The 24,490-nt window shown below is 50.3% G+C and overlaps 3 protein-coding genes across 9 annotated transcripts in view; 1 reads left to right on the plus strand and 2 right to left on the minus strand.

Annotated features, from left to right (window-relative positions):
* Positions 1-103: 103 nt before the first annotated feature.
* il12rb2 (interleukin 12 receptor, beta 2a) lies at positions 104-9,749 on the plus strand. The gene is made up of 16 exons (XM_047049524.1): positions 104-609; positions 953-1,071; positions 1,831-2,070; positions 2,439-2,553; positions 2,782-2,954; positions 3,119-3,297; positions 3,453-3,699; positions 4,971-5,035; positions 5,474-5,675; positions 5,839-6,024; positions 6,777-6,893; positions 7,003-7,155; positions 8,200-8,325; positions 8,548-8,656; positions 8,818-8,905; positions 9,023-9,749. The coding sequence occupies exons 2-16, from the start codon at positions 981-983 to the stop codon at positions 9,431-9,433; spliced, it is 2,502 nt and encodes an 833-aa protein (XP_046905480.1). The 5' UTR covers positions 104-609; positions 953-980; the 3' UTR covers positions 9,434-9,749.
* Positions 9,750-10,523: 774 nt separating this feature from the next.
* Positions 10,524-15,705, minus strand: LOC124487301 (plasminogen activator inhibitor 1 RNA-binding protein-like). Of its 4 annotated transcripts, none has more exons than XM_047049523.1 (9): positions 15,327-15,705; positions 13,872-14,058; positions 13,305-13,448; positions 13,030-13,098; positions 12,843-12,920; positions 12,093-12,270; positions 11,287-11,340; positions 10,930-11,145; positions 10,524-10,787 (listed from the first exon to the last, which is right to left on the minus strand). In XM_047049523.1, exons 1-9 carry the CDS (start codon positions 15,583-15,585, stop codon positions 10,728-10,730), a joined length of 1,245 nt encoding a protein of 414 aa, XP_046905479.1. In that variant the 5' UTR covers positions 15,586-15,705; the 3' UTR covers positions 10,524-10,727. The 4 variants fall into 4 exon arrangements, with proteins under 4 accessions (XP_046905479.1, XP_046905477.1, XP_046905476.1 ...); XM_047049521.1 differs by having other exon boundaries at positions 13,030-13,101; XM_047049520.1 differs by having other exon boundaries at positions 13,872-14,061; positions 15,327-15,704.
* A 4,914-nt stretch (positions 15,706-20,619) lies between these two features.
* Positions 20,620-24,490, minus strand: part of ddr2a (discoidin domain receptor tyrosine kinase 2a) — a 12,614-nt gene continuing 8,743 nt past the window's right edge. For 3 of the 4 annotated variants that reach the window (XM_047049512.1, XM_047049515.1, XM_047049514.1), the window contains 11 exons: positions 24,453-24,490; positions 23,823-24,063; positions 23,644-23,709; positions 23,385-23,521; positions 22,987-23,224; positions 22,666-22,901; positions 22,469-22,587; positions 22,175-22,372; positions 21,456-21,690; positions 21,214-21,363; positions 20,620-20,982 (listed from right to left, as the gene is read on the minus strand). The exon at positions 24,453-24,490 is cut by the window's right edge and continues 146 nt beyond it. In XM_047049512.1, the coding sequence (XP_046905468.1) occupies positions 20,842-20,982; positions 21,214-21,363; positions 21,456-21,690; positions 22,175-22,372; positions 22,469-22,587; positions 22,666-22,901; positions 22,987-23,224; positions 23,385-23,521; positions 23,644-23,709; positions 23,823-24,063; positions 24,453-24,490 (1,799 nt within the window). In that variant the 3' untranslated portion in view covers positions 20,620-20,841. The remainder of the gene's footprint in view (positions 20,983-21,213; positions 21,364-21,455; positions 21,691-22,174; positions 22,373-22,468; positions 22,588-22,665; positions 22,902-22,986; positions 23,225-23,384; positions 23,522-23,643; positions 23,710-23,822; positions 24,064-24,452) is intronic. The other variant, XM_047049513.1, reaches the window with a different exon arrangement.

The following is a 24,490-nucleotide window of genomic DNA, read 5'->3' on the forward strand; positions in this document are numbered from 1 at the left end:
TAAGTGTAACAACAATGTAATAATGTAAAAACCCCTTGCTAATATAATCTATAATTTCACTGGATAACAATTAATACATTTATGTATTTTTTTCAGCAAAACATTGATTGAATGAAAAAACTAATGATGTCCCTTTCTTCATGAACTACCAGCACCAAATGATAATAAACAATAATAATCAGTTGCTGAGATGAGATATTTAGGGTAGCACCACTAAAAAGGGTCTAAATTGCCACTGGTAATAACATAATAACAATGTAACTGTAGCAACTGTTGACTACAAGTTTTCAGTCAAAGTAAGGAAATGTAGGCTGTTACATATACTTAAATAAATAAAAATACCAATACTACTAACTGTTTGGGTGTCATGCAGGATTTGGTCACAAATGTCATCTTGTACGTAGCATACTCCTCCAGTCGAAACCATGCGGGCGCGAGCTGTCACCTCAGCCACACACACACAAGCTGAGAGGTGCTGGGCGGACTTCAAGAGAAACGGACAGCGATGTGAAAACGGAAGGTTTTAATGTGATATTTTTAAGCCCGTCCAATGTTAGTCGTGGTGACGATAAGCGAAAGCTATGGCGCGATAATAGCATGAGAATCTGAGTGAGTCCCTTTTTCCGCCTTTTCCCAAATCTACAATTTTTGTTCGAAGTCAGTTAAATATTCCTGTTGAAACGTATTGCACTGTTGTTGTCTTTCTGATTCAGAAGTTCTATTCGGAACGGACATTTGTCTTTAGTCTTTGAAATATTCTCCTGAAGTTATTGTGTATATGAATCTGTTCCTAGTAAATAAGAGTAATTCTTATTGTAAAATAGAGTGACTATTTGAGCATGTGCACCCTTACAACTAATGTCCCAACAATTTTGGTCGTAGTTTTAGAGTTATGTTTTGTTTGTTTGACATTAAATCAGTTTCGTAAATGTGCGACTGTGTGTGTAACCAGATCTGTGCGGTGCTCCAGGTGTGAAAGCATGCCCACCAGAGCTGAAATGTGTCACCTGACCTGGGTACGGTTCTTACCCGTTCTCCTCATGTTGGGGGTTCATTTTGGAGTCTGTTTAGGTAAGTTATGCATGATGCCCATCAAAACCATCATAGACACATAGGCTTACAGCACATTCTCTTTACTATATACATTCTGCATCGTGAATGTAAAGAATGAATGTAAAATGTATGTAGTGGATGTATAGAATGACTGTACAAAGTATTATGTGTTCAGAATGTTCTGTCAATAATACTGAAAGTACATTTCGTGGATGGAGAGTAAAGTTGTATTATGTCCTGTGATGATCATTATAACACCCCTTCCATTGTTGCACAGATGTTTGAGGGTGATTCACCATCTGAAATGGGATATATTGATCACATTCTGGAAATCACTACTGAAGTGTACTGTAATGCAAGACAGTTTTATCTCTGACATGCATCTCAGACGTGCTAAATGCCTTTAATGCTACAAATGGTATCAACTGTGTCTTTCCACTTCCTTTAAAGCACTTACTTCCTGTAAAGCACTCACTTACTGAATGAGTCAATTGGTCACCTAGTCAGACCCTGTCTAGGAATTAATTAGCTAATCAAATAAATGCATCTGATTGATTTTTCCATATCACAGTGCAGGAACTGCCAATGAGTGTATAGCTAGCTGTCTGGGGTCTCGATCGGATGATACAGTCAGCCTCCGGAACATACTGAGCCGTTTGACGCTCTGGAAAGAGCGTCTATAAGAGCGTCTGATAAGAGCGTCTGCAAAATGACTAAATGTTTGTAAGCTCAGGCTAGCGTTGCTGGGGGTGTTGACCTGCTGGTTGCTGTGTGCAGGCAAGAAGCCGTGCGTGGCCTTCTCCAGCGCCCCCACCACGCTGCCTCTGGGGTCCAGCTTCCAGGTGTTCTGCACTTTTACTCCACACTGCAGCCACATGATAATGCAGGGCCAGGCCCCAACACGGCACAACGCCACCACCCTGGTCCTGGACGTGACGGGGATCCAGAGCAACAGCACCTACAGCTGCCGCTGTGAGCACAAGCCGGAGCCCTGCGGCCTGGACGTGATCACCGGCTGTAAGTCTGCCCTCCTGCCTCTGCCTGCCTCCTGCCTGCCTCTGCATGCCTCCTGCCTCGGCCTGCCTCTTGCCTCTGCCTGCCTCTGCATGTCTTCTGCCTCTGCCTGCCTCCTGCCTCCTGCCTCTGCATGCCTCCTGACTCTGCCTGCCTCTGCCTGCGTCCTGGATCGGCCTGCCTCTTGCCTCGGCCTGCCTCCTGCCTCGGCCTGCCTCCTGCATCGGCCTGCCTCCTGCCTCGGCCTGCCTCCTGCCTCGGCCTGCCTCAGCCTAGCTCCACTCATCAGTCTCCCTCTGTCCACAGCCATGGACGGGCAGTGCATGTAGGATGCGTCAGATCTCTCTAACGATACCTGCTTCCTGTTCCAGACCCACCAGCCGTTCCTGAGGCTCTGAGCTGCTTCCAGGACGGGCCCGGAGGACAGGTGCGGTGTTCCTGGAGGAGTGGAAGAGAAACGCACTTCCACACAAGCTGGACGCTGTGGTGAGTGGAGAACAGGGACAAGCTGCAGGTGGAGGATGTGAGACGAACCACTCCAGCTCATTCGCAACACGGCTGTTCAGCCGTAAAACGATTGAATTATAATAATAGTTGGAAAAGATAAAAACACAATAGGTGCCTATGCAGCTTCGCGAACACAAGATGTCAAATCAAACCGTTTGACCTATAGAATGCAAGCAACATTGACAGAGTGTTTCTGTGGTTACCCAGGGTGAGACGTGGATCTGGTGTCCCCGTAGAGTCCTACCGAGGCAATGAGTCTGGCTCTGCCTGGGGCCCTGAGCCTGGCCCGGACAGCTCCGTGTTCTCAGTGTGGGTCAACGCCTCCAACAAGCTGGGGTCCAACCTGTCCACAACCCTCAACTTCACCCTGAGGGACATCGGTACGAAACCCCCCGCGGCTTGCTCAGCCTGGTGGACACGAGACCCTCGGTGATCTGCTGGGTGGATTGCCATACAGTAAAAACACAATTTGAGCCTGAAAGTGAAAGCATGTTTGCGGTCTAACACCCCCCCCCCCTCTCCCCCCTCCTGTGTGGTGCGGTAGTGAGGCCCCTCCCCCCTGTCCTTGGCGCTGCAGACTGCTCCTCCAGAAGCTGTGTGTTGATGCTGGACGGCTCGTGGGCAGAGATGCAGGCTCAGTACCGAACACCAGGCCGGCACTGGCCCCCCTCCCCCCTCTCTGGAAGGGTTCCCCAGGGAGAGGGTTGTACTACCCCTCCACAGGTAGGGTTCTAGTCCACAGGTAGGGTTCTAGTCCACAGGTAGGGTTCTAGTCCACGGGTAGGGTTCTAGACCACAGGTACAGCAGGTTTCAGCCCTGCAACCTTTTTATTTGGGTGGTAGGTGTGACTGACCCCTATCCCTGCCCCTCTCTGCAGCCCCGCCCCTCTCTACAGCCCCGCCCCTCTCTGCAGCCCCGCCCCTCTCTGCAGCCCCGCCCCTCTCTGCAGCCCCACCCCTCTCTGCAGCCCCGCCCCTCTCTGCAGCCCCACCCTTCTCTGCAGGCCTACATGTTGTGTGACCTGCAGCCCTACCAACGTTATGACTTCCGGGTCAGAGCCAGGTTTAGGACTGGCTGCTGGAGTAACTGGAGCGATCCGATCTCCAACATCACAGATGAGGACGGTGAGCAAATACACACACACACACACACTACTGCACGTAGCACACACTACACACACACACACACACTACTGCACGTAACACACACTATACACACACATATGCTGTTCACGGTTCAGGAGCAAGACTGTGTTTCTGTGTGAGTGATGAGTGATCTATATTAGAGATATGTGACCTCAGGGGTGCTGTTATCTGCTTCTGTGGCTCATCAACCCCACAGCTCGACGCAGATTAGCAGGATCGGTCAGATAAACACTCCGCTAAACCAGACGGTCGGAGCTTCGAAATCCCCCCCCCCTTACCCGTCTCTTTGAGTGAACACAAAAGCAACGGCTTACAGTGCTGATGTGTGTTGGGTTGGTTTAGCCCAGCAGCCAGCAGGAAAGACAGAAAACGAGATCAAATCACATTGTTTTGTCTAGTTCTTTTTTCAAGCAATGTCACACAAAGCTTCAAATGAGTCTCACAGAGCACAGAGCTTCGTTCAGTAGACGTGGTGGAAGATAAGGTCTCCGATGTGTCGAGCAGTCTGAACAGGCTGAAACATCAGTGGATCTGTGAACGCACATGGCAGCAGAACATCATGTTCTCCCAGACAGATCAGCTACGGCTTTTCCTGTTGTTCAGACATCAAAGCAGTCAGGTGCTGTGTTTTAAGACGAATCATCGTTTGGAAAGGTCATCTAACGATACGAAGAAAAGTGATCCTATTTTCCTAACCCTGTCCTAGCCCTAGCCATAACCCAATCCAGTCCTAGCCCAAACCTAGTCCTAGCTCTAACCGTACCAGACCTAGCATGTTGTGGAGAAGCATATGGGTTGTGTTTGAGTGTGTGCACTGTGTGAGTGGTGTGTGTGTGTGTAACCGTGCCTACACACCCCCTCGCCCTCCCCTCCCCACCCCCCTCCCCCCACCCCCTCCCCTGTGCCTCGTCACACCCCAGCCTGTGTACTGGGGAGGAAACACTCACCACCCAACTTCCTGTGTGAACTGCTGTGTCGTGTGTCTACTCATGTGGAAGGCCCTGGGGGATTGCCTGTCCTTGTCCTTGTCTTGATAATGTACTGGATTCAGTTAGCAGACGCTTTCACCTACTGTTGAATGCTCTAACCACTGAGATGAAACCTTCCTGTGAACATAAATCAGCAAAGCTTTAAGTCACTGAAACCTGCCTGTTTCTGCTGCTACTGACGTTGGAGACCTGTTTGAAGGTGGTCTGAAGGATGGTGCTGTAACTACTTTCATCCCTTCATCCCTCTCCTCTGTTCTACAGTTCCTGTCAAAGCTGTGGATGCGTGGTACACACTGAACGACCAGTTCCTCCATATACACTGGATGGTGAGTGTCCACACACACACACAGGGAGAGAGCACATGTACAGTATGATGTGAGATTGATGCAGTTAGCATCTAACCCCTAACAGAATTCCTGTAGACCTTGTGTGTGTGTGTGCATCGGAACTGGCTTCTGCTGCAGGCTGCAGTGCACTCACTGAAAGGTCAGACTGTGACCACATCTGAGTTGAACCTCAACCTGCGTGTGTGTGTACGTGTGTGTGTGTGTGTGTGCGCTGGTCCCTGGTCCCCTCTGCTGACGAACCTCTGTCAGCGTGGTTCAAAATGAAACCCAGACTAGTTGCAGTTTCCAAGAAAGCAGAGCGCTTAGAAGAACTGCCTCATGCCTCACAACCCCGCCCCTGGTTACTGAAGCCACCCCCCCCCTCTCTCTCTGTGCCACGTTGCCGGGGTAACGCTTCGTCTGCCGCTCTGGTTGCAGAGGCTGAGTGACCAGGAAGCCAGGGGGAGGGTCCTGTTCTATGAGGTCGTAGTTCACGACCAGAAGTTTTCTACCAACGCCTCCACCAATCATCTGTCAGTCCAGCGGAACTGCTTCCTGTCTGCCTGTGAGGTCACGGTCGCGGCTGGGAACTCCAGGGGGCGTTCCCCACCTGCTTCCCTCTCCGTCAGAGCTGCTGCAGGTGAGAGCACACCTCCGTCCTCCCAGAACAACATGGATGAGTGGCACAGTCCCCCACACGCCTCCCCCCCTGTCCCCCTACACACACACACGCCCCCTCCCTCCCCGTCTCTAGAATGCTACCCAGGAAGCAGTATGGATGTTGAGCGTCTCTCCTCTCCCAGCCCCGCCCCCTCAGGATGTGACGTGGCGGGTGGTGAATAACTCCAGCATCGCCCTCTCCTGGCGGAGTCCTGGCGGTGCAGGGGAGGTGCAGGGTTACCTGGTGGAGTGGTACCCTGCAGGCAGGAGGACCACAGATCTCAGCTGGGTCAGACTGGACCCTGAACACAACCACACCACACTCACAGGTCTGTCCAACAAACCTTTTTGTCTTGGATCTATGCCAGGGTCCTCCAACCCTGATCCTCGAGGGCCGCTGTCCTGCATGTTTTATGGTTCCCTGCTCCAGCACACCTGATTCAAATGAATGGTCATTACCCGGCTTCCACAGAGCTTGATAACAACCCATTCATTTCATCAGGTGCAGGGTTTCCCCGCAGAAAATGTGTTAGTCAAGGGGGGGGGGGGGGGGGGTTCCCCTCCAAAGACGAAGTTCTCTAGAGAAAGGAGACTGCCATTTGAATGAAAGGGAGAAAACTGGCGGAAACACGGCAAATATTGCTAACAAATTAAAAAATCTCTGCTCTCATAGCAGTGAGTGATGTGTGTTCCCTCGTCTCTGCTCTCATAGCAGTAAGTGATGTGTGTTCCCTCGTCTCTGCTCTCATAGCAGTGAGTGATGTGTGTTCCCTCGTCTCTGCTCTCATAGCAGTGAGTGATGTGTGTTCCCTCGTCTCTGCTCTCATAGCAGTGAGTGATGTGTGTTCCCTCGTCTCTGCTCTCATAGCAGTGAGTGATGTGTGTTCTCTGCTCTCATAGCAGTGAGTGATGTGTGTTCCCTCGTCTCTGCTCTCATAGCAGTGAGTGATGTGTGTTCCCTCGTCTCTGCTCTCATAGCAGTGAGTGATGTGTGTTCCCTCGTCTCTGCTCTCATAGCAGTGAGTGATGTGTGTTCTCTGCTCTCATAGCAGTGAGTGATGTGTGTTCCCTCCTCCCGTAGACCTCCGTCCGTACGAGTGCTACTCGGGAGCGGTGCTCGTGGAGTACGTGGGGTCGCCGGGCAAGACGGGGTCGCTGGGCAGAGCGGGATTTGAAGCTGTCCACACCTGGGAGAAAGGTAAGAGAGGGGCGGAGCCAACAGTGGCCACAGCCTGTCTTTTATGGTTCCGTAACGTGAAACCTGGTTCCTCATCGCAGTGCTCACAGCCTCTGCTTGTGTTCCTCAGTGCCGACAGCTGGCCCCAGATTCAGAGAGCGTATGGAGGGCGGCAAGGTGACCCTGAGCTTCTTGGGGATGCCTGATGGGCACAGTCAGGGGTGTATCCTCCACTACAACGCCTGCATGTCTCCATCCAGAGAGAAACACAAGATTGTCTGCAGTATGGACTAACCCTACTCTAATGCACCCTACTCTACTGCACCCTACTCTACTGCACCCTAATGTACTGCACCCTACTGCACTGCACCTTACTCTACTGTACTGCACCCTACTGTACTACACCCTACTGTACTGTACTGCACCCTACTGCACTGCACCCTACTGTACTGCACTGCACCCTACTGTACTGCACCCTACTCTACTGTACTGCACCCTACTGTACTGCACCCTACTGTACTGTACTGCACCCTACTGCACTGCACCCTACTGTACTGCACCCTACTGTACTGCACCCTACTGCACTGCACCCTACTCTACTGCACCCTACTGTACTGCACCCTACTGTACTGCACCCTACTGCACTGCACCCTACTGTACTGCACCCTACTGCACTGCACCCTACTGTACTGCACCCTACTGTACTGCACTGCACCCTACTGCACTGCACCCTACTCTACTGTACTGTCCCCTGCTCTGCTGTAGGCTGCTAGAGTACCTGACCTGAGCGTGTGTTGCAGGTGTTATCCCTGACCTGAGCGTGTGTTGCAGGTGTTATCCCTGACCTGAGCGTGTGTTGCAGGTGTTATCCCTGACCTGAGCGTGTGTTGCAGGTGTTATCCCTGACCTGAGCGTGTGTTGCAGGTGTTATCCCTGACCTGAGCGTGTGTTGCAGGTGTTATCCCTGACCTGAGCGTGTGTTGCCGGTGTTATCCCTGACCTGAGCGTGTGTTGCAGGTGTTATCCCTGACCTGAGCGTGTGTTGCAGGTGTTATCCCTGACCTGAGCGTGTGTTGCAGGTGTTATCCCTGACCTGAGCGTGTGTTGCAGGTGTTATCCCTGACCTGAGCGTGTGTTGCAGGTGTTATCCCTGACCTGAGCGTGTGTTGCCGGTGTTATCCCTGACCTGAGCGTGTGTTGCAGGTGTTATCCCTGACCTGAGCGTGTGTTGCAGGTGTTATCCCTGACCTGAGCGTGTGTTGCAGGTGTTATCCCTGACCTGAGCGTGTGTTGCAGGTGTTATCCCTGACCTGAGCGTGTGTTGCAGGTGTTATCCCTGCGTGGAAGCAGCAGCACAGCCTGGGCCTGCCCCCTGGACACACACTCTGGCTGACCGCCAGCACGGCCGCGGGGGAGGGGCCTCGGAGCAAGCCAATCATCAACAACAGGCAGCGTGAGTCTCCACCCAGACTCCTCCCCCCTCGATCCAGACTCCTCCCCTTCCACCCCGACTCCCCCCCCTCCTCAATTCAGACTCCTCCCCCTCCACCCCGACTCCCCCCCCCCCCCCCCCCCCCCCCCTACCCAGACTCCTCTTCCCCCCACCTAGTAGGTAAGGAATCTCTGTGGTGACACGGTGGCATGACCTCCAGGGTGTGTGTGTGTGTGTGTCCAGACGAGGACCAGAACCCATCTCCAGGGACCATCGTGCTGCTGGTCTGTCTCCTCACTGCGGTCGTCATGGTGATGATGTGTCTGTGGCACTGCTCAGCTGTACAGCAGAGGTGAGCAGACAGACAGCCCTCATAGCAGTGCAGACAGGCAGCTGTCATAGCGGTGCAGACAAACAGCTGTTAGAGGGGTGCAGACACAGAGCTGTCATAGTGGTGCAGACAGCTCAGCATGGTGTTGTGGCCTGATGTTCTGCCCCCCTCTCCCTCCCCAGGGTCTATCTACTCTTCAACTGCCTCATGTTAGATATCGTCCCGGATCCTGCTAACAGCAAATGGGCAAAGGAGTGTGCCACAAAGAAGGTACATAGACACTAACACATTCTCCTAACACACACACACAGTAACCATAACACACTCCAACACACACACACACACACACACCTAACCCATAGGCTCTCCCTCCCTCCCTGCCTGTAGGGGGAGCTGTTTGTGCAGGTGCCCCTGAGAGACTCCAACCTGAGCCAGGAGCCAGCCAGCGTCGAGGTTCAGGAGCTGCCGGAGGACTGGGGAGGAGGGAGCGCTGACCCCGGCACCATCACCTCCGCCCCTCCAGAGGGCACCACCCCCAAGCCCACACCCTGGCCGGCCTACCACCAGACCTCCTACCTCAAGAGCGTCTCCCAGCAGTCGGACGACTCAGACCAGACGCAGGCGTCTCAAGACACGGCCGTGGTGTACGTCTCCGGCCTCGGGAATGAAGAGGAGGAAGAGGAGGAGGAAGAGGAGCAGTTCTTCCCCTCCGCGCTCAGCTCCTTCATGGGGATCCCGCTGGGCGGGAAACTGACCCTAGACGCAGTAAGGATCGACTGCAGCGAGTTCCTGGAGTGACGAGCTCTCTCACACAGCATTCATGTAGCAGGTACTTTTACCCAGACGTACGCAGAGGGGATTCGAACCTGCAACCCTTATCGTACTGTAGACTAAATGCTTTAACTGCTGAGCTACACCCGAATCCTCTGCTGACATTACCTCAAGACACACATACCTCCCGGCGCGGACAAGAGGCACCCATGAAGACCACGGCAAAGAAGGACTACCATGCACAAATGAATCGACCGTCTTTATTTACCGAGAGAGGTCTAGAATAGCAGGACTGGAATTCACACACCTGTAGAACCTGTGACTGCTCCACACATTGGATCAGGTATTAGTTTCAGAGTGACTATGCTGTGGTGTCCCCTGTGGGAGGGGGGGGTTAGTCTCAGTACATGGGTGGAGTAACAAGTAAAGTCAGGTGGTGGGGGCGGGGTCAAGGGAACTGGGGGGGTGAAGGGTGCCATGGTTACTATTACTGTACAGCGACAGTTAAAGAGCTGTGTTTGTAAAGAGCTGTTTGTTAAGAGCTGTGTTTGGATTAGAAAGACAGGATTTGTCCGTAATCGCAGTCCAGCAGTCATGTGGACCAGCCCCCTCAAACTCCCCAGTCCTTGGAAACCCTCGTTCAGCTAACAGAACAGAAGCTGTAACAGAAGTACAATCACTGGATTAGAGCTTTAAACCCACCTTCCCCCTCCCAGCTCCCTCCCCAAGGGAAGAGATTACCAGGCCTAGATTAAGAGGTATAGACCACACTTAAAAAAAGAAAACCCATATCTAAATTCATTAACCTGGACTAAAGCAGTAACATATTCAGAAACCCCTCCGTTCTTGAGCTGTGCAGCACCTGGTTACAGCGCCTAGTTACAGCGCATAGTTACAGCGCCTGGTTACAGCATCGGATCTCAGAGCAAGCCAGGGGGACACCACAAGCTAAAGAATACTTTTCTCATACTTGTATATGGAAATGCATATTTTCGAGCAGCAATACAAAAAAGTATTCATGAAGAAAGCATAAACTCTGAAAAAAATACTGTATGAAACATCCCTGCTACCTTGTTTAAGTATAAAACCTCAATAACTCTGAGAGCACAGTCATATGTTTTCTGTGTTTAAGGTTCATTTGTTTAGTTTTTTTTTTTGTTTCATCTTTTTAAAATCGGTAAAATTCAGTCCTCAGAGTTGAATGTCACACAGGATGACAGTCTTCTCCATCAATTCAATTTTGCTGAAGGATCCAAAACATGCAAGCCTCGTGGATGGGGGTCTGGGGTCTGGAGGGGTCTGGGGGCCCAGAGTAGCAGGCTCAGGCCAGGGCAGGGAAGGCCTCTGGGTCATCCACGTTGGGCACAGACACACCGCTGGGCTGGAGGGGGGGGGGGGGGGGGAGAACACAGTCAGGTACCCAGCCTGGAGAGGTGGAGATGGGCTGAGGGGTTATCAGTGAGGTGGGGTGGATGTGTGCTGGGGTTATGGGTCGAGGTGCTGGATGGTGTTGAGCTTGTTACCTTGTCAGGTCTGGGTCCGCGGGCTGGCCTGGATGCGGCCCCCACCTCACGGATGTCTCTGGGCTCACGCTCGCGACCCTCGCCGCGACCTCGGCCCCCCCGCCCCCCTCGGGGGCCCCCGCGCCCACGGCTCGGGCGACCCAGGTCTCCAAAGTTAATCTCCAGCTGAGCGGTGATGTCGTTGGCCGGCTTCCGGAAGTGGTGCTCGTCCTCAACCTGAAACAACACCAGGGAGTCTGAGTCAGGTGGCTGAGCAGCTAGGGAAGAGCGTCTGCTAAATGACCACGTAATGTAAATGTGACACCAGGTGAGACAGTCAGGGGATGGGGTGTGTGTGTGTGTGTGTGTGTAACCTACCTTGGTGGTGTCTGGCTCCACCTCAGCCTCGATCACAGCACCTGGCTTCTTCTCCTGCAGGGGAAAGAAGAAGACATCAGATCATCAACACACCTTGGGATAGACCCCCTCGCACATCTGTTCTCATCTAGCAGACCCTTTCCCAGAGCGATGTGCCAAATACTGCATGTAGGAAGTCCGGCAGAAGGATCAGGAGTGAAAAGTTCCAACAGTGTTTCAGTCCAGGAACGGTCTGTATTTCCCAGGCACAGTGCGACAATCACACTCAACTACAATGAAATAACTAGAGAGTTTGTGTGTGGCAAGGAGGACACTCTTCACATCGTGAAAATGTGTCTTTCTGGGCATTGTACATATTTGGAAACTACAGACTCCTGAATACAAATCTGTTTAAATCACTCGGATATCTTTATCACAACTGAAGATAGATCATTTTAAAGTTGACCTGTATCTAAAAGTGATAAGGCAGAAAACTGCATTCAAAGATTCCACTCAGTTTCATAATTCGATTTGACATGGCTGGAAAATCTTGCTAGCTAACATGTCCAAAAACCATTGAAATTAACGGTTTTTCATAAGTAATCATATACTATTTGTACATTACAATGAAGTTTGGGGTATTAACTACAGAAAACCACACAAATCTCAATTATGACAGAAAAAGATTTTTGATCTTTTATGGCTTATAGCCAACAGTGAGCGGCCGTGACATCTGACGGGTTTCCGCATGACGCCACAGATAGAAGACCTTGGGCCTCCTCATCAGCAGGGCAGGAGGAACGGTGTGTTCCCCAGCCTCGTCTCACCTCATCACCCTTGGACTTGTGCAGCACGTATCCCTTCTTCCATTGGCTGTCGGCGGCGCCCTCATTGGCCTTGCGGATGTTGAACTCCACCTTAGCGCGCTCCTTGTCCTGCACGGCCTTCCATTCGTCCAGGGTCATCTCCTTGGCCTCCTCTTTCACCTCCTCCACCTCGTTCTCCCTGCAGCAGCAGGAGGGGGGGGGGGGGGGAGTTAGCCTTGCCCTCAATAGGGTGTGCAAGGAAGCACTAGGGTGTACTAGGAAGTAGTAAGTGGTGCTAGGAAGTACTAGGGTGTGCTAATGCAACAGACGTGGTCTTGCAAGCTCTGTCAGAGGCATGCAGGCCAATGTTCGCTCCCACCGGGAGTCGAACCTGCCACCAGTGCGCAACCACTACGCCAACGAAAAGCTAGCGATTTGTTGACGCGGGTGGCCTGTTACATACTTGAGGATACACCACACACCGGCTCCACTAGGGGTGTGCACTAGTAGGGTGTACTAGGAAGCAGTAGGGGGTGCTAGGAAGCAGTAGGGTGTACTAGGAAGCAGTAGGGTGTGCTAGGAAGCAGTAGGGTGTGCTAGGAAGCAGTAGGGTGTACTAGGAAGCAGTAGGGTGTACTAGGAAGCAGTAGGGTGTACTAGGAAGCTAGGGTGTGCTAGGAAGCAGTAGGGTGTGCTAGGAAGCAGTAGGGTGTACTAGGAAGCAGTAGGGTGTACTAGGAAGCAGTAGGGTGTACTAGGCGGAACTCTTACTTGTTCTCTGTGTCTGCTGAAGGACGTTCCTCTCCCTCGGGGGTTTCCTCCGTGACGTTCGATTGGTCCAGCTCTCCGCTGCAGACACAGCAACATTCATCAGCTGTGACAAAGCCAGCTGCAGACCCTGTCTACCTCAGACACCTGGACAGGCTAGACCTCAGACACCTGGACAGGCTCAGCTCACCTCAGTTCATCCTTGACGGTGCCCCAGTTGTGAGATCCACTTCCTCCACGCTTCTCTTCACCTTTCTGGCTGCTGAAACAACATGTGCTTTAGCTAGGAGTTGGATTCTAGGACCTACACACACACTGTATCATAAGTGATGGAAGAGGCCAGAGCTTTAGAGAAAGAAAGGGGTTTGAAGAGACAACAGAGACTGGGGTTGGAGAGAGAGTTGGAGAGAGACAGGGTTTAAAGAGAGGGGGTTTGGAGATGGAGGGCAACAGAGGATGACGTACGATCGGTCGCTGCCGCTGTGTCTGTCGAATTCTCTCTTCCCCCGGGAGTCGAAGCCGTCACTGCGGCCCATGCCCCGGCCTCGCCCCACACCACGGCCTCCACGGCCCCCGCCCCGGCCTCGCAGCGGCCTCTCTCCCACGGGCCTTCCAGGGGAAGACAAGACCACGGTTAGAGGACATGGTAGAGGACATGGGACATAGAACATCAGGAGTCTGATTAAAAGACATTCACAATGTGTAACATGATAGCTCATAGCTACAACAGGCCTTTCAACACAGACAGGCAGTTCAACCCTCCCACTGGTTTAATTGTCTCACTTTTGGTTTTGCTTTTATAACAGGGGATTCATATTAATGAATACATTAAAATCAGTATGAATGACTCTTTACTGGTAAAAAAGTAGAAATGTCCACATGTAGGATTTTGAAATTATTAAACGGATGTAAACAACCTGTCATTCTGTACAGCCAATGGGAGGGCTGGCTGGAGCCTAGGTATTGTGCTGCCTGAAATGTGCAGCCTGACCTGGTACCCTCCCTCCCCACCCTCCCTCCCTCGACACTCACTTCTCTACGGAGAACTCTCCTCCCTCGGGCTTGTCCTCGCCGCCGGCAGGCTTCTCAAAGCGCCGCTCGCGTACGGGTCGTCTGTCTGGCCGTCTGTCTGTGGGGGGGCGTCCCTCCCCCTGGACCCCCTGCTGTGGGGCCCCTGCCGGGCCCTCTGGTCTGCGGGTCACCCTCCTCACACCGGGTCCTGCTACGCACCACGACAGAACAGCACACGGCTCATCAACACAGTCACACAATTCATGTATTCATTTAGCAGCTTATCCAGTATGTGGGAGTGGGGGGGATTTGAACCTATGGCTCTCTTGATAGGCAGTCAAAAGCTCTACACGTGAGCTATACTTGCCACATGCTGTCTTTATTAAACACATGACTGCTTTGATAGGGCTGGGTACAGCCCTATCAGATAGAGACAGTCACCACTGTCTATCTGATTGGATAGTGTGACCAGTCACTGGTCTCAAGTCCCTCCCACGCCTAGATCAGACCAAAATAGACTCCAACATGCAGCAACTGGACACACTAACTGCACCTGTTCCATCTTCTCTTGAGAACCAATGTCGCCTTTGCCCCTGAACTGATACACTTCACTGAAACGGGCTTTACGTTTACTTCAAGAATATGGTACTTACTTATGGGTAACGCCCATGTTTTACTTTAAAAGGAACGCACCTAGGGAGGAACGAAAGTCAGCCAGTTATCTAGCCTAGCTTAGGGAGTGTTGACGTTTATGTTATTACGCCCTTATCTCCAACCACGAGGGCTGTCACTACTCAAATTGAGATCATAGATTTGGTTTCACTTGTTACCACTGACCAACGAGCTAATTAAGATAACTACATCGTTTCCAACCTGCTACATAACTAGACTACCAGGTATGTATTTCCCGACAGGAACGATAGTAACAAACTACATCCCGTGTTAACTACAGTAGCTAACTAGTTTATTTAAATCGCACTCGTAATTTATCAGCCAATTAAGTTAGGGTCGTTGTGGAACCTGTATATTTGCAACCAGCAAATCGACATCTCCATACTGACGTACAAGCCAGAAGACTGTCAAATTACTTTGATTAGCCAAACACACAACAGGCTGATTAGCCAAACACACAACAGGCTGTTACGATAGCTAATTAACGGTGCGAGACTAGCGAACCAACTTGGCTTGCCCCATTTTAACAAGGCCTGCGTTGGTTGGCTGCAAAACAAGTTGGCCCACATCACTCACAGTTTACCAAGGCGTGTAAACCAACTATCACGCCTACCATGTAACGCCCTGCACACTATGGCAAGAAGTACGACTTGTTAACAATGTATTTGAATTGGTAGACCAATTGACCCACAAAGGGAATCATGTTGACCTCATGGAGGCTTTATAATCATAGCTAGCGAGTCACTAGGTTAGCTTCGATGCAATTTGACAGTTTAAGAGGTCATATGTAATAGGCTTTCCTACCATCTTTTTTGAGAGGAGCCGGTGCCTGCGTCTCTTCCTTCTTAATATCAGCAAGAGGATTCTTTCTTTCTTTTTGTGTCTCCTTTTTCTGTTGCTTGGCAGCTTGTGCAGCTGTCTTGGCGGCACCAGGAACAAGAGCCTCCTTCTTCTTGTTAGCGGCCTCCTTCAACTGCTCGAAAGGATCCGACTCGTCGTCAAATAACTGGTCGAACCGATTGGTTATGGCGCAGCCAAAACCTTCTTGCATTTGTCCGGGCATGATGGCGCCCCTTCAGCAGGATTTTCCTCCGATTCTACGAGGCTTGGTGCGAACACTTCGCTAGATGATGCCACAAGATGGCTCGGAAAAGGACCGTCTTCTCTTCCGGCGTAAGTGACATCCGGTGCCTCGGTGATGGCGCCGGATGGGTCGTGTAGTTCTCAAACCAAAGCGTCTGTGAGGAAAGCGTTACAAAGTGGGCCCTTAAAAACTACGCTACCCACAACGACTTTCGATATAGGATTCAGACCCTTGTTTTGTTTTGTACCCAGTTGAAGTTGTGAAGCTCATTAGGTGCGTTCGACTTCATGCAGCGCCTGTGTCGTCTGCAGCCGCCTGCAGCCCGGCTGACTTGAAGCAGCCAATGGCATTCTCAGATTCAAGGCAGCTGGCTGCAGCCGGCTGTCGGCGCCGCCGGTGCTGCATGAAGTCGAACACACCTTTTGTTATGCGTGAGAAAAAGTGCGTGTCAGTGTTTAATCGCTAGAATATTCAGGTGAATAAAAATTACAGTGAACTTATGACTTTATTAAAGTGTCACGTTCTTAGTATACATTTTACGAAAATACGTTAGAGACAGGAACATAGGGGTACAGATTTGAGGGGAGATTCACCGTCGGGATCTGAAAATGCAGTAGCATCTTTAGTAGAGAAAGTTTATGCTTGGGTTCAGCGGGCTTAAAGGTCAGAGAAGGTTAACACCGTTTAACAGATGGCAAAGCAAAGGTTGATAATCATCAATTCCCCAAATCATTCAGTCATAGTATGCTACAGGCTACTGCAAATGGAACAGTTATGTTTTGTATGGTTGATATCGCCTATGATCCTAGCTGTGAGCTATGAGCTATGAGCATTTCCCTTCAGAGTGCAAAGTAGGCTACTATTGCAGGCTATACACAGTATGCCACTGTGAGCAAGCCATATTTAAAGCCAGTCAAAACGGATCAGTTCCGTTTTTTGAAGTAGCTTTAGAAAGTGAGTATCTAACTGAAACACAACAAACTGCGCAGCCGTGTATTTTTAGAACGCGCTGTTTACCTTTCCAGACTGATCTGTAAAAAGCGTGTCCTACTCATCCATTACTGGACGGTTCAGTCAGCGATGATGGTATCAGACACACATCGTCGCACTCGCAACGCGCCAGGGCACCTGAGGTTACAGCTGTGAGTCTTTCTATTCCGATATTTTTAAGACCCGTTTGTCCTATTTCAAAATGCGATATTAGCCTGTTTCAATCTCACTCTCTTTTGTCTCACTGTTTTGAGCAAGGAATCCCTTCATCGTGTCATCATCTGAACACTAAAAAGTACGGCAAGATGACATCTGCCGTCACCAAGGCAATGATCGAGTCCTATGCGCTCATGGTCATGGTAATGGGAACGTTTTTTGTATACTTCTGTGGCATGGTCTGGGCATTCTGCAACCCGAAACTCAGCGCTGCCGAAGAGGACGTAGCGGTAGACACGGACACGGCGGCAGAAGCGGCAGCTCCACAGCAACGCTGCTGGGCTTGCGATCAGATCGCTATGGAGACCATACGCTTTAACGATGGAGCGCATCCCGCGGCATCGCCTTCAATAGGGGACTGGATCGCTCGAAGTACTTATATCCATTTCTGGGGAGGCAGTGACAGCTTTTTAATGTCAGATAACGCTGGATTTCTTAGTGAGGACAGCAGTCAACAATCAGTCATGTGGATTCAATAAAGACATGTTATGTAAGGCCGGATTGTATTAGATCAATATAGCTAAACCAATACAATGTAAAGTATTTAGCTTTATCACAGTGTTCGACAGTGAATTAGCACAGGTTGCTGCAGAACAGATACAACACATCCAATATGTCACTACACTGTTCATATGCCAAACAGAACAGTGAAAAAAAAATCAGTTAATTGAAATGTAGCCAGCAGAGAGACCTTCACATCGCACAAGACCGTTGCTTTAAGAGCATCAACACTCTCAAGTCATGACAGTAGAATATGCTAGATTATGCATCACAAACAGTCGGTCTACGTTTGTTCGTGTGGTCACAGCAGTCACGTCCTGAAGGTGAAGCGCTTTTCTGCTCCTCCTTTAGTGTCCTCCCTGTTTTTGACTTCCTGCTCCAATAACTTCTCATAAAGGCCCAATGACATCCCATCAATATCCATCTGCAAGCCTACAGGACGTGAACAGGACTGACACAGAAGATCGATCGTATGTCATTGGGGCGTACTGAAGGCCACTGAGAAATCGTTATTTGCAATGGATTAGAAACCCAAGCAATTACTCTCGTCAAAGACAGTGATCGCTCGGATGCAGATTCAAGATACGGACAGACCATCAATCTTCAGATAAACCATTAGAATAAATTAATGAGTTATAGAAGACACACTTTTGTCCTTTTTGAAATTTCTATTGTGCATGATAGATTTTGTATTCCTAAGAAAGAAAGCAGTGATTGATATATGTATAACAGTAGGGTGTCGAGCACACCATGCATACTTGTGTCGTAGTTGCCTAGCCTCTCTGGACCTACCAAGGCCTTGAGTGTGTGTAGTCCAGGTGTGTGTGTTTGTGTGTCTGGGGGTCCAGGTGTATGTGGGGATTACAATTTGGAAGGTCACCTGGATTCTCATTTATCTTTAAGAATCTTTTAGAGCACATACACAGTAGGCCTATGTATGCATTTTTACTGCCATTCATTTACTTCTTGATTATTTTCTTACTTTCCCTTTTAAAATCTTTAGCGTCCTGACATTGCATTTACAAGGAATATATTGTAGATAAAAAGCATGTATGTTGTCATCCTGCATGCTGCTTATGTTCCCTGTACATCCAAACACCTGAGCTCAGCAGGACGGAGTCGGGACACTCGCGAACCAGGAACCCTCCTCAGACACCGGGACAACGCCACAACATCCATTTTTAATGAGGACGGTTTCTAAGCGACGGTAAGGTAAGCTGTATCAGGTGAGGTTTGGAGGGAAGATATTCCGCTGATGAGGATGTTAAAGGTTATTACAAAGTTGTTCAATTCCTGCTAAACTTTTAACTACAGATAAAAGTATCTTAAAATACAACAGTGTATGTGGGATTACAAATCACGGCCCACAGAACAACAGAGCCCACAATGCACTTCTTCAATATAAATTGGTTAGTAGGTTTGCGCTATTATCAGAAAAACATGGCTGACAACAGCACAATCAACGACTGTAACTATTGGGGGACAATCTATTTCATGACAATCTCATGAAAAACGGCGACACTGGGTCGGGTGTTCTCAGAACCAAGCAAGGACGTACAAGACATGTCTAGATGATTTTATTTTCTCATTTGATCACAAAACTGAGATCAGTTTTGTTCATTACAAAACTAATATTTGAATTTTAAAAAGGTTTACTGTACTTTGTAGTGTGTAATAAATTCCTTACAACTAACAATACATCTAGACCATTTAACAGGTCACAATAATAAAGTGTTCATGTAACACTGAGATGCTCAGTCTCCCTTGTCTAATAGAGATCGAGCAATGTTGACCTTTCCAGATCATAAAATGAAACGATATACAGAAGTCGATATGGGGGCGTTATACTAACCTTGCAAGACAGCTGGTTAGATGCTGCTAGGCAGATGGTTCATCCATTTATTTGCAAAGTATTTTTTGAAAGTGCCTGCCCTTTTCCAGTTTCCAAGGATGACTTTCTAGATACAAACTGTCTGATGAGTCAGACCAGGGTGTTACCCAGGGCAGCACAGTCAAAAGACCAGCTCAGTTAAAATGATAAAGAAAGTTTTTAACAGAAAGAACTGAGACCCACAGGTTAGAAGCTTGTTTCGGTTTTCAGGTTCTAACCAAGCACCTGCCAGCGGGTTCAAAGGTCGCTGAGTAAAGGTCAAGAGAAACCATGACAACAAGAAACATTTGTTGTTTGCGATCGATTCTGGGCAAAGCAATGTTCTCCGTCACCTGAAGGTTGACAGAAGCCTGTTGGATCCAAACTCCAATCTTTTCTAATGGTTTCTTGGTAGCATACTTACATCCAGCTGTAAACCAGCTCCCTCTCTCAACACAGCCACGATGAGCACTTTGGTTTAATCAAGTATAGAGTAAGCGAAAACAACTGTAGCTTATTAAAACTGTGCTCACTCTAGGACAGTGTTTGTAAGAGCAATTTAAACTATGCATTCCATAGGTAGTTTGTTTGAATAACCAAGTGAGAATATCACTGCTTCTAGAATACAGAGGACAACAGCACATGCTTTAGTTACTAGACCAGGAACAAATAATGTAGCTGATATAAAACACTTCAATACAGGATCATATTATAAGATGACAAACTGAACAAACATGTATATACAATGTATTTAAATATTGGTACAAAATATTCGTATTTTAAGATGTAAAAGTTGAAATACAAACGTTAAAGTCTATTTCTGTCACTGTGAGAAACTGCAGGGTAACCATGTCTGGACAGTATGAGATGCGTGTGTGCTGTTGAACAGCTATTGGAGCTCCTGGAGATGAGGAATTTAGAAAACATTTCAAACAGGGGAAAAACTACAGCTTACATTCAGTCGCAACAGAATAGAGTTGCTGAAGTAATTGATTCATTAAGGTAATGTATAAAGATGAGAAGGGTTTAGCATTTGTAATGCTATTTGGAACAGAAAAAAAAGTGCCAAACATTCATGCTACATCTAACTCTGGCTTCTCCCTCTGCGGAAGCCAACTCTTACACACGGCAAGAGTTTATTTAATATAATTCAAGGCATGTGTGTGTGTGTATGTGTGTTATATGTGTGTGTGTGTGTGTGTATGTGTGTTATATGTGTGTGTGTGTGTGTGTTATATGTGTGTGTGTGTGTGTGTGTGTGTGTATGTGTGTTATATGTGTGTGTGTGTGTGTGTATGTGTGTTATATGTGTGTGTGTGTGTGTGTATGTGTGTTATATGTGTGTGTGTGTGTGTGTATGTGTGTTATATGTGTGTGTGTGTGTGTATGTGTGTTATGTGTGTGTGTGTGTGTGTGTATGTGTGTTATATGTGTGTGTGTGTGTATGTGTGTTATATGTGTGTGTGTGTGTGTGTGTATGTGTGTTATATGTGTGTGTGTGTGTTGCTTGGTCAGTCTATTTGGAGTTGTAGCTTTAAAGCTGGATATTTTAAAACTTGATCTGATCTATTTCATAGGCACCATATTGGGAATCCCAGTCCTGAAGTCTGGCACCAGACACCAGGGGGCGCCAGCGAGGCTTGGTATCTCTCCTGGAGTTAGGAGCTACTGGCCCGGCTGGCCAGCAGGGCCTGGTGGATCTCCTGGAAGGAGGGCCTCTCCTTAGTGTTCCTGATCCAGCAGCTCAGCATGACCTTGTACACAGAGTCTGGACAGAGGACCGGCTGGGGAAGGTAGATCTGCAGCACAGAGGTCAGAGGTCAGGGGTCAAACACACCACATCAGCTGGTGACCCTATATGTGTGTGTGTGTGTGAAGATGGTTTGGAAGATGGCAAATAATAAATGAACAGTTGATTATTCCTGTTCCTCCCACCTGATAAATTAACACATTTACATGTATTTATTTAGCAGACGCTTTTATCCAAAGCGACTTTCAAGAGAGAGCTTTATGATTATTCATGTTCCCACCTGTCTCTTCAGGTCCCTGAAGAACTCGGCGGTGTTCTCTATGACCTGTTCGTCCGTGAGCTCAGAGTACGGCTGCTCCTTGCAGAAGGTCAGCGTCTCCCACAGCGTCACCCCGAAGGCCCACACGTCGCTGGCCGTGGTGAACTTCCCCTGCAGAGGGGACAAGGGCCACAGGGTCACTCCAGCTCCCAGCTCTGTCCCAGCAGCCCGCAGTTCCCCTGTCTCTCCAGCAGGGGGCTCACCAGCAGGATGCTCTCCCAGGACATCCAGCGGATGGGCAGCACGGCGCGGCCCTGGATGCGGTAGTAGTCCCCGCTGTACAGGTTCCTGCTCATGCCGAAGTCTGCGATCTTGATGGTGAAGCTGTGGCCCACCAGGCAGTTCCTGGTGGCCAGGTCTCGGTGGACGAAGTTCAGAGAGGAGAGGTACTTCATCCCCGAGGCGATCTGAACGGCCATGTGGTGCAGGTTACTGTAGCTGGAGGGAGGGAGGGAGAGAGGGAGGGAGGGAAGGAGGGGAGAGAGAGGGGAGGGAGGGAGGGAGGGAGGGAGGAGGGGAGGGAGGGAGGGAGGGAGAGAGGGAGGGAGGGAGGGAGGAGGGGAGGGGAGGGGAGGGGAGGGGAGGGGAGGGGAGGGGAGGGGAGGGAGGGAGGGAGAGAGGGAGGGAGGGAGAGGGAGAGAGGAGGGGAGGGAGGGGAGGAGGGAGGGAGGGTTACTGCTGGCTCCAACACACACACAAGCAGACACACACACACACATACATTTACATTTAGTTATTTAGCAGACGCTCTTATCCAGAGCGACTTACAGTTAAGTACAGGGACATTCCCCCGAGGCAAGTAGGGTGAAGTGCCTTACCCAAAGACACAACGAACCGGCAACCTTCTGATTACTTGCCCGATTCCCTAACCGCTCAGCCACCTGACTCCCACACACACAAGCAGACTCCCACACACACGTACCTGACGGTGGGGGTGTTGCTGAGGGGGGCCAGCTGGTCCTCAGGCTGGTGTCTGGACAGGAACTGGTTGAGGTCTCCGTTCTCCATGTACTCTGTGATCATGCAGAGCGGGTCGCTGCACACACACACCGCCAGCAGGCGCACAATGTTGGGGTCCTTCAGACGAGACATGATCTTGATCTCCTTCAGGAAGTCATTCCTGCCAACACAGGGGTCATAGGGGTCACAGGGGTCACAGGTCACCTGTGTGTGTGTGTGCGTGTGTGTGTGTGTCTGTGTGTGTGTGTGTGTGTACCTGGCATTCTTGTTGGCGTCCGCTCTGAGCATCTTAACTGCCACCATGACAGGCTGGTTGTCGCTGGAGGAGAACTCCCCCAAGAACTCCTGGAGACCTTCTGCCTCGTACAGGTGCACCTACACGGGGGGGGGGGGGGGGGGATGAGGGTTTGGGTGAAGTGAGGGTGATCTGAGGGTGAGGTGAGGGTGTGGTACCTCTCCGAACTGGCCCTCTCCCAGTTTCTCCTTGAAAGTCAGTAGTTTCCTTGGAAACTCCTCCACGGTGACGTCTTTTCCCGACAACAGGTCCATGGTTACCGCTGGGATGGCGTAGGTGTTGCCGCCGGTAACGCCCTGCAGGTTGACGATATCGGCCTCTGCGTAGTGAGGCGCTGCGTCCTGGGATGCCCCGGTTGCCATGGGAGACGTGGAGGCTGTGGAGCTGGTCGAGCCTGGAGGAGGCAGGAGGAACGTTGCTGGTGCGTCTTGAAGGTGGTAGGTGTGTGTGTGTGTGTGTGTGTATGTGTGTTAACTCACCCTCTTCCTCTGAAGAGAACTCAGGCAGCTTGCGTAACAGGCGAGAAGGCTCCTGGTAGTCAGGGCCAGGACCAGGGTTAGGACCAGGGCTAGGACCAGGACCAGGGCTAGGAGCAGGACCAGGGTTAGGACCAGGAGCAGGGTCCAGGGGGAAGATGTGCTCATAGGTGGAGCTGGTCTCCTGCTCTCGCTGGGGGCTGGACACCTGGCTGCTGGGGCTGTAGGTGAACGTCTGGCTCTGTGGTGACAGACTAGCGGTTAGGTCATCACCCAGCATGCCTCGCCACGCCTACAAGCAGGCTGGTGAGAGGACAACTGACCAGCCCGTCACAACATGTAACTACACACCCTGTCAACACACACACACACACACACCCTGCAGACTGCTTGTTCCTCACCTTCTCCAGCATCTTCTGCCACACCTGCCTCCACAAGATGATGACGATGATGGCCACCAGTATCAAGATGATGGCGACTAAACAGCCAATCAGAATGCGTGTGTTGCTGTCGTCTACTTTGTGGGTGGGGTCATCCCCTGGGGCGGGGATAGGGAAACACACCTTGCTATTGGACAACAGGTAAGAACTGTGGCTGTATGGAAGCCTGTGGGAGTTTGTCATCGTGTCTGTATCTGTCTGTGTGTGTGTGGCCACTGACCTGGTTGTGTGCTGGTGGGGGGTCCAGTCTTGGGCGGTGCCAGGGTGGTGTTGTACATGGCTGTGTCTGCAGAAACACAGCGAAGGACGTAAGAGATGAAGCAGTGGTGAGACAGGATCCAGGAAGGTCACGGAGCTGTTCGTGTGTTGTTAGGTAGGGATGTCGTCATGGTGGTATACCTGACTGGAAGGTCACCTCGCTGAACATCATCCAGGTGTCGGCAAAGTAGAACTGGCACTTGATGGAGCTGGCCATGTGATTGGCCAAGGGGACGGTGACGAATCGGGCGCTGGGGTTCAGGACGTCCATCCCCGGGGTGAAAGAGAGAGGTGTGGCCTCCCAGTCTGACTCGGAGCGGAAGTAACATACCACCTGGCGGAACACCTTCACCTGCTGCGTATACAGGTTGTTACAGTGTACCTGAGGAGAGGGAAACACAGAGAGACAAGTTACACCCGGAGACAGATTAACATGTTACACCTGGAGACAGAGGGAAATGTTACACCTGGAGACAGAGGGAGATGTTACACCTGGAGACAGAGGGAGATGTTACACCTGGAGACAGAGGGAGATGTTACACCTGGAGACAGAGGGAGATGTTACACCTGGAGACAGAGGGAGATGTTACACCTGGAGACAGAGGGAGATGTTACACCTGGAGACAGAGGGAGATGTTACACCTGGAGACAGAGGGAGATGTTACACCTGGAGACAGGTAAACCTGTTACACCTGGAGACAGAGGGAGATGTTACACCTGGAGACAGAGGGAGATGTTACACCTGGAGGCATAGGGAGATGTTCCAGTTACCTTCATGGTGGTAAAGTTTCGCATACGGTCAAACTCAA

This window comes from Hypomesus transpacificus, chromosome 26 (genome assembly GCF_021917145.1).
Source record: "Hypomesus transpacificus isolate Combined female chromosome 26, fHypTra1, whole genome shotgun sequence".
NCBI lineage: Eukaryota > Metazoa > Chordata > Actinopteri > Osmeriformes > Osmeridae > Hypomesus > Hypomesus transpacificus.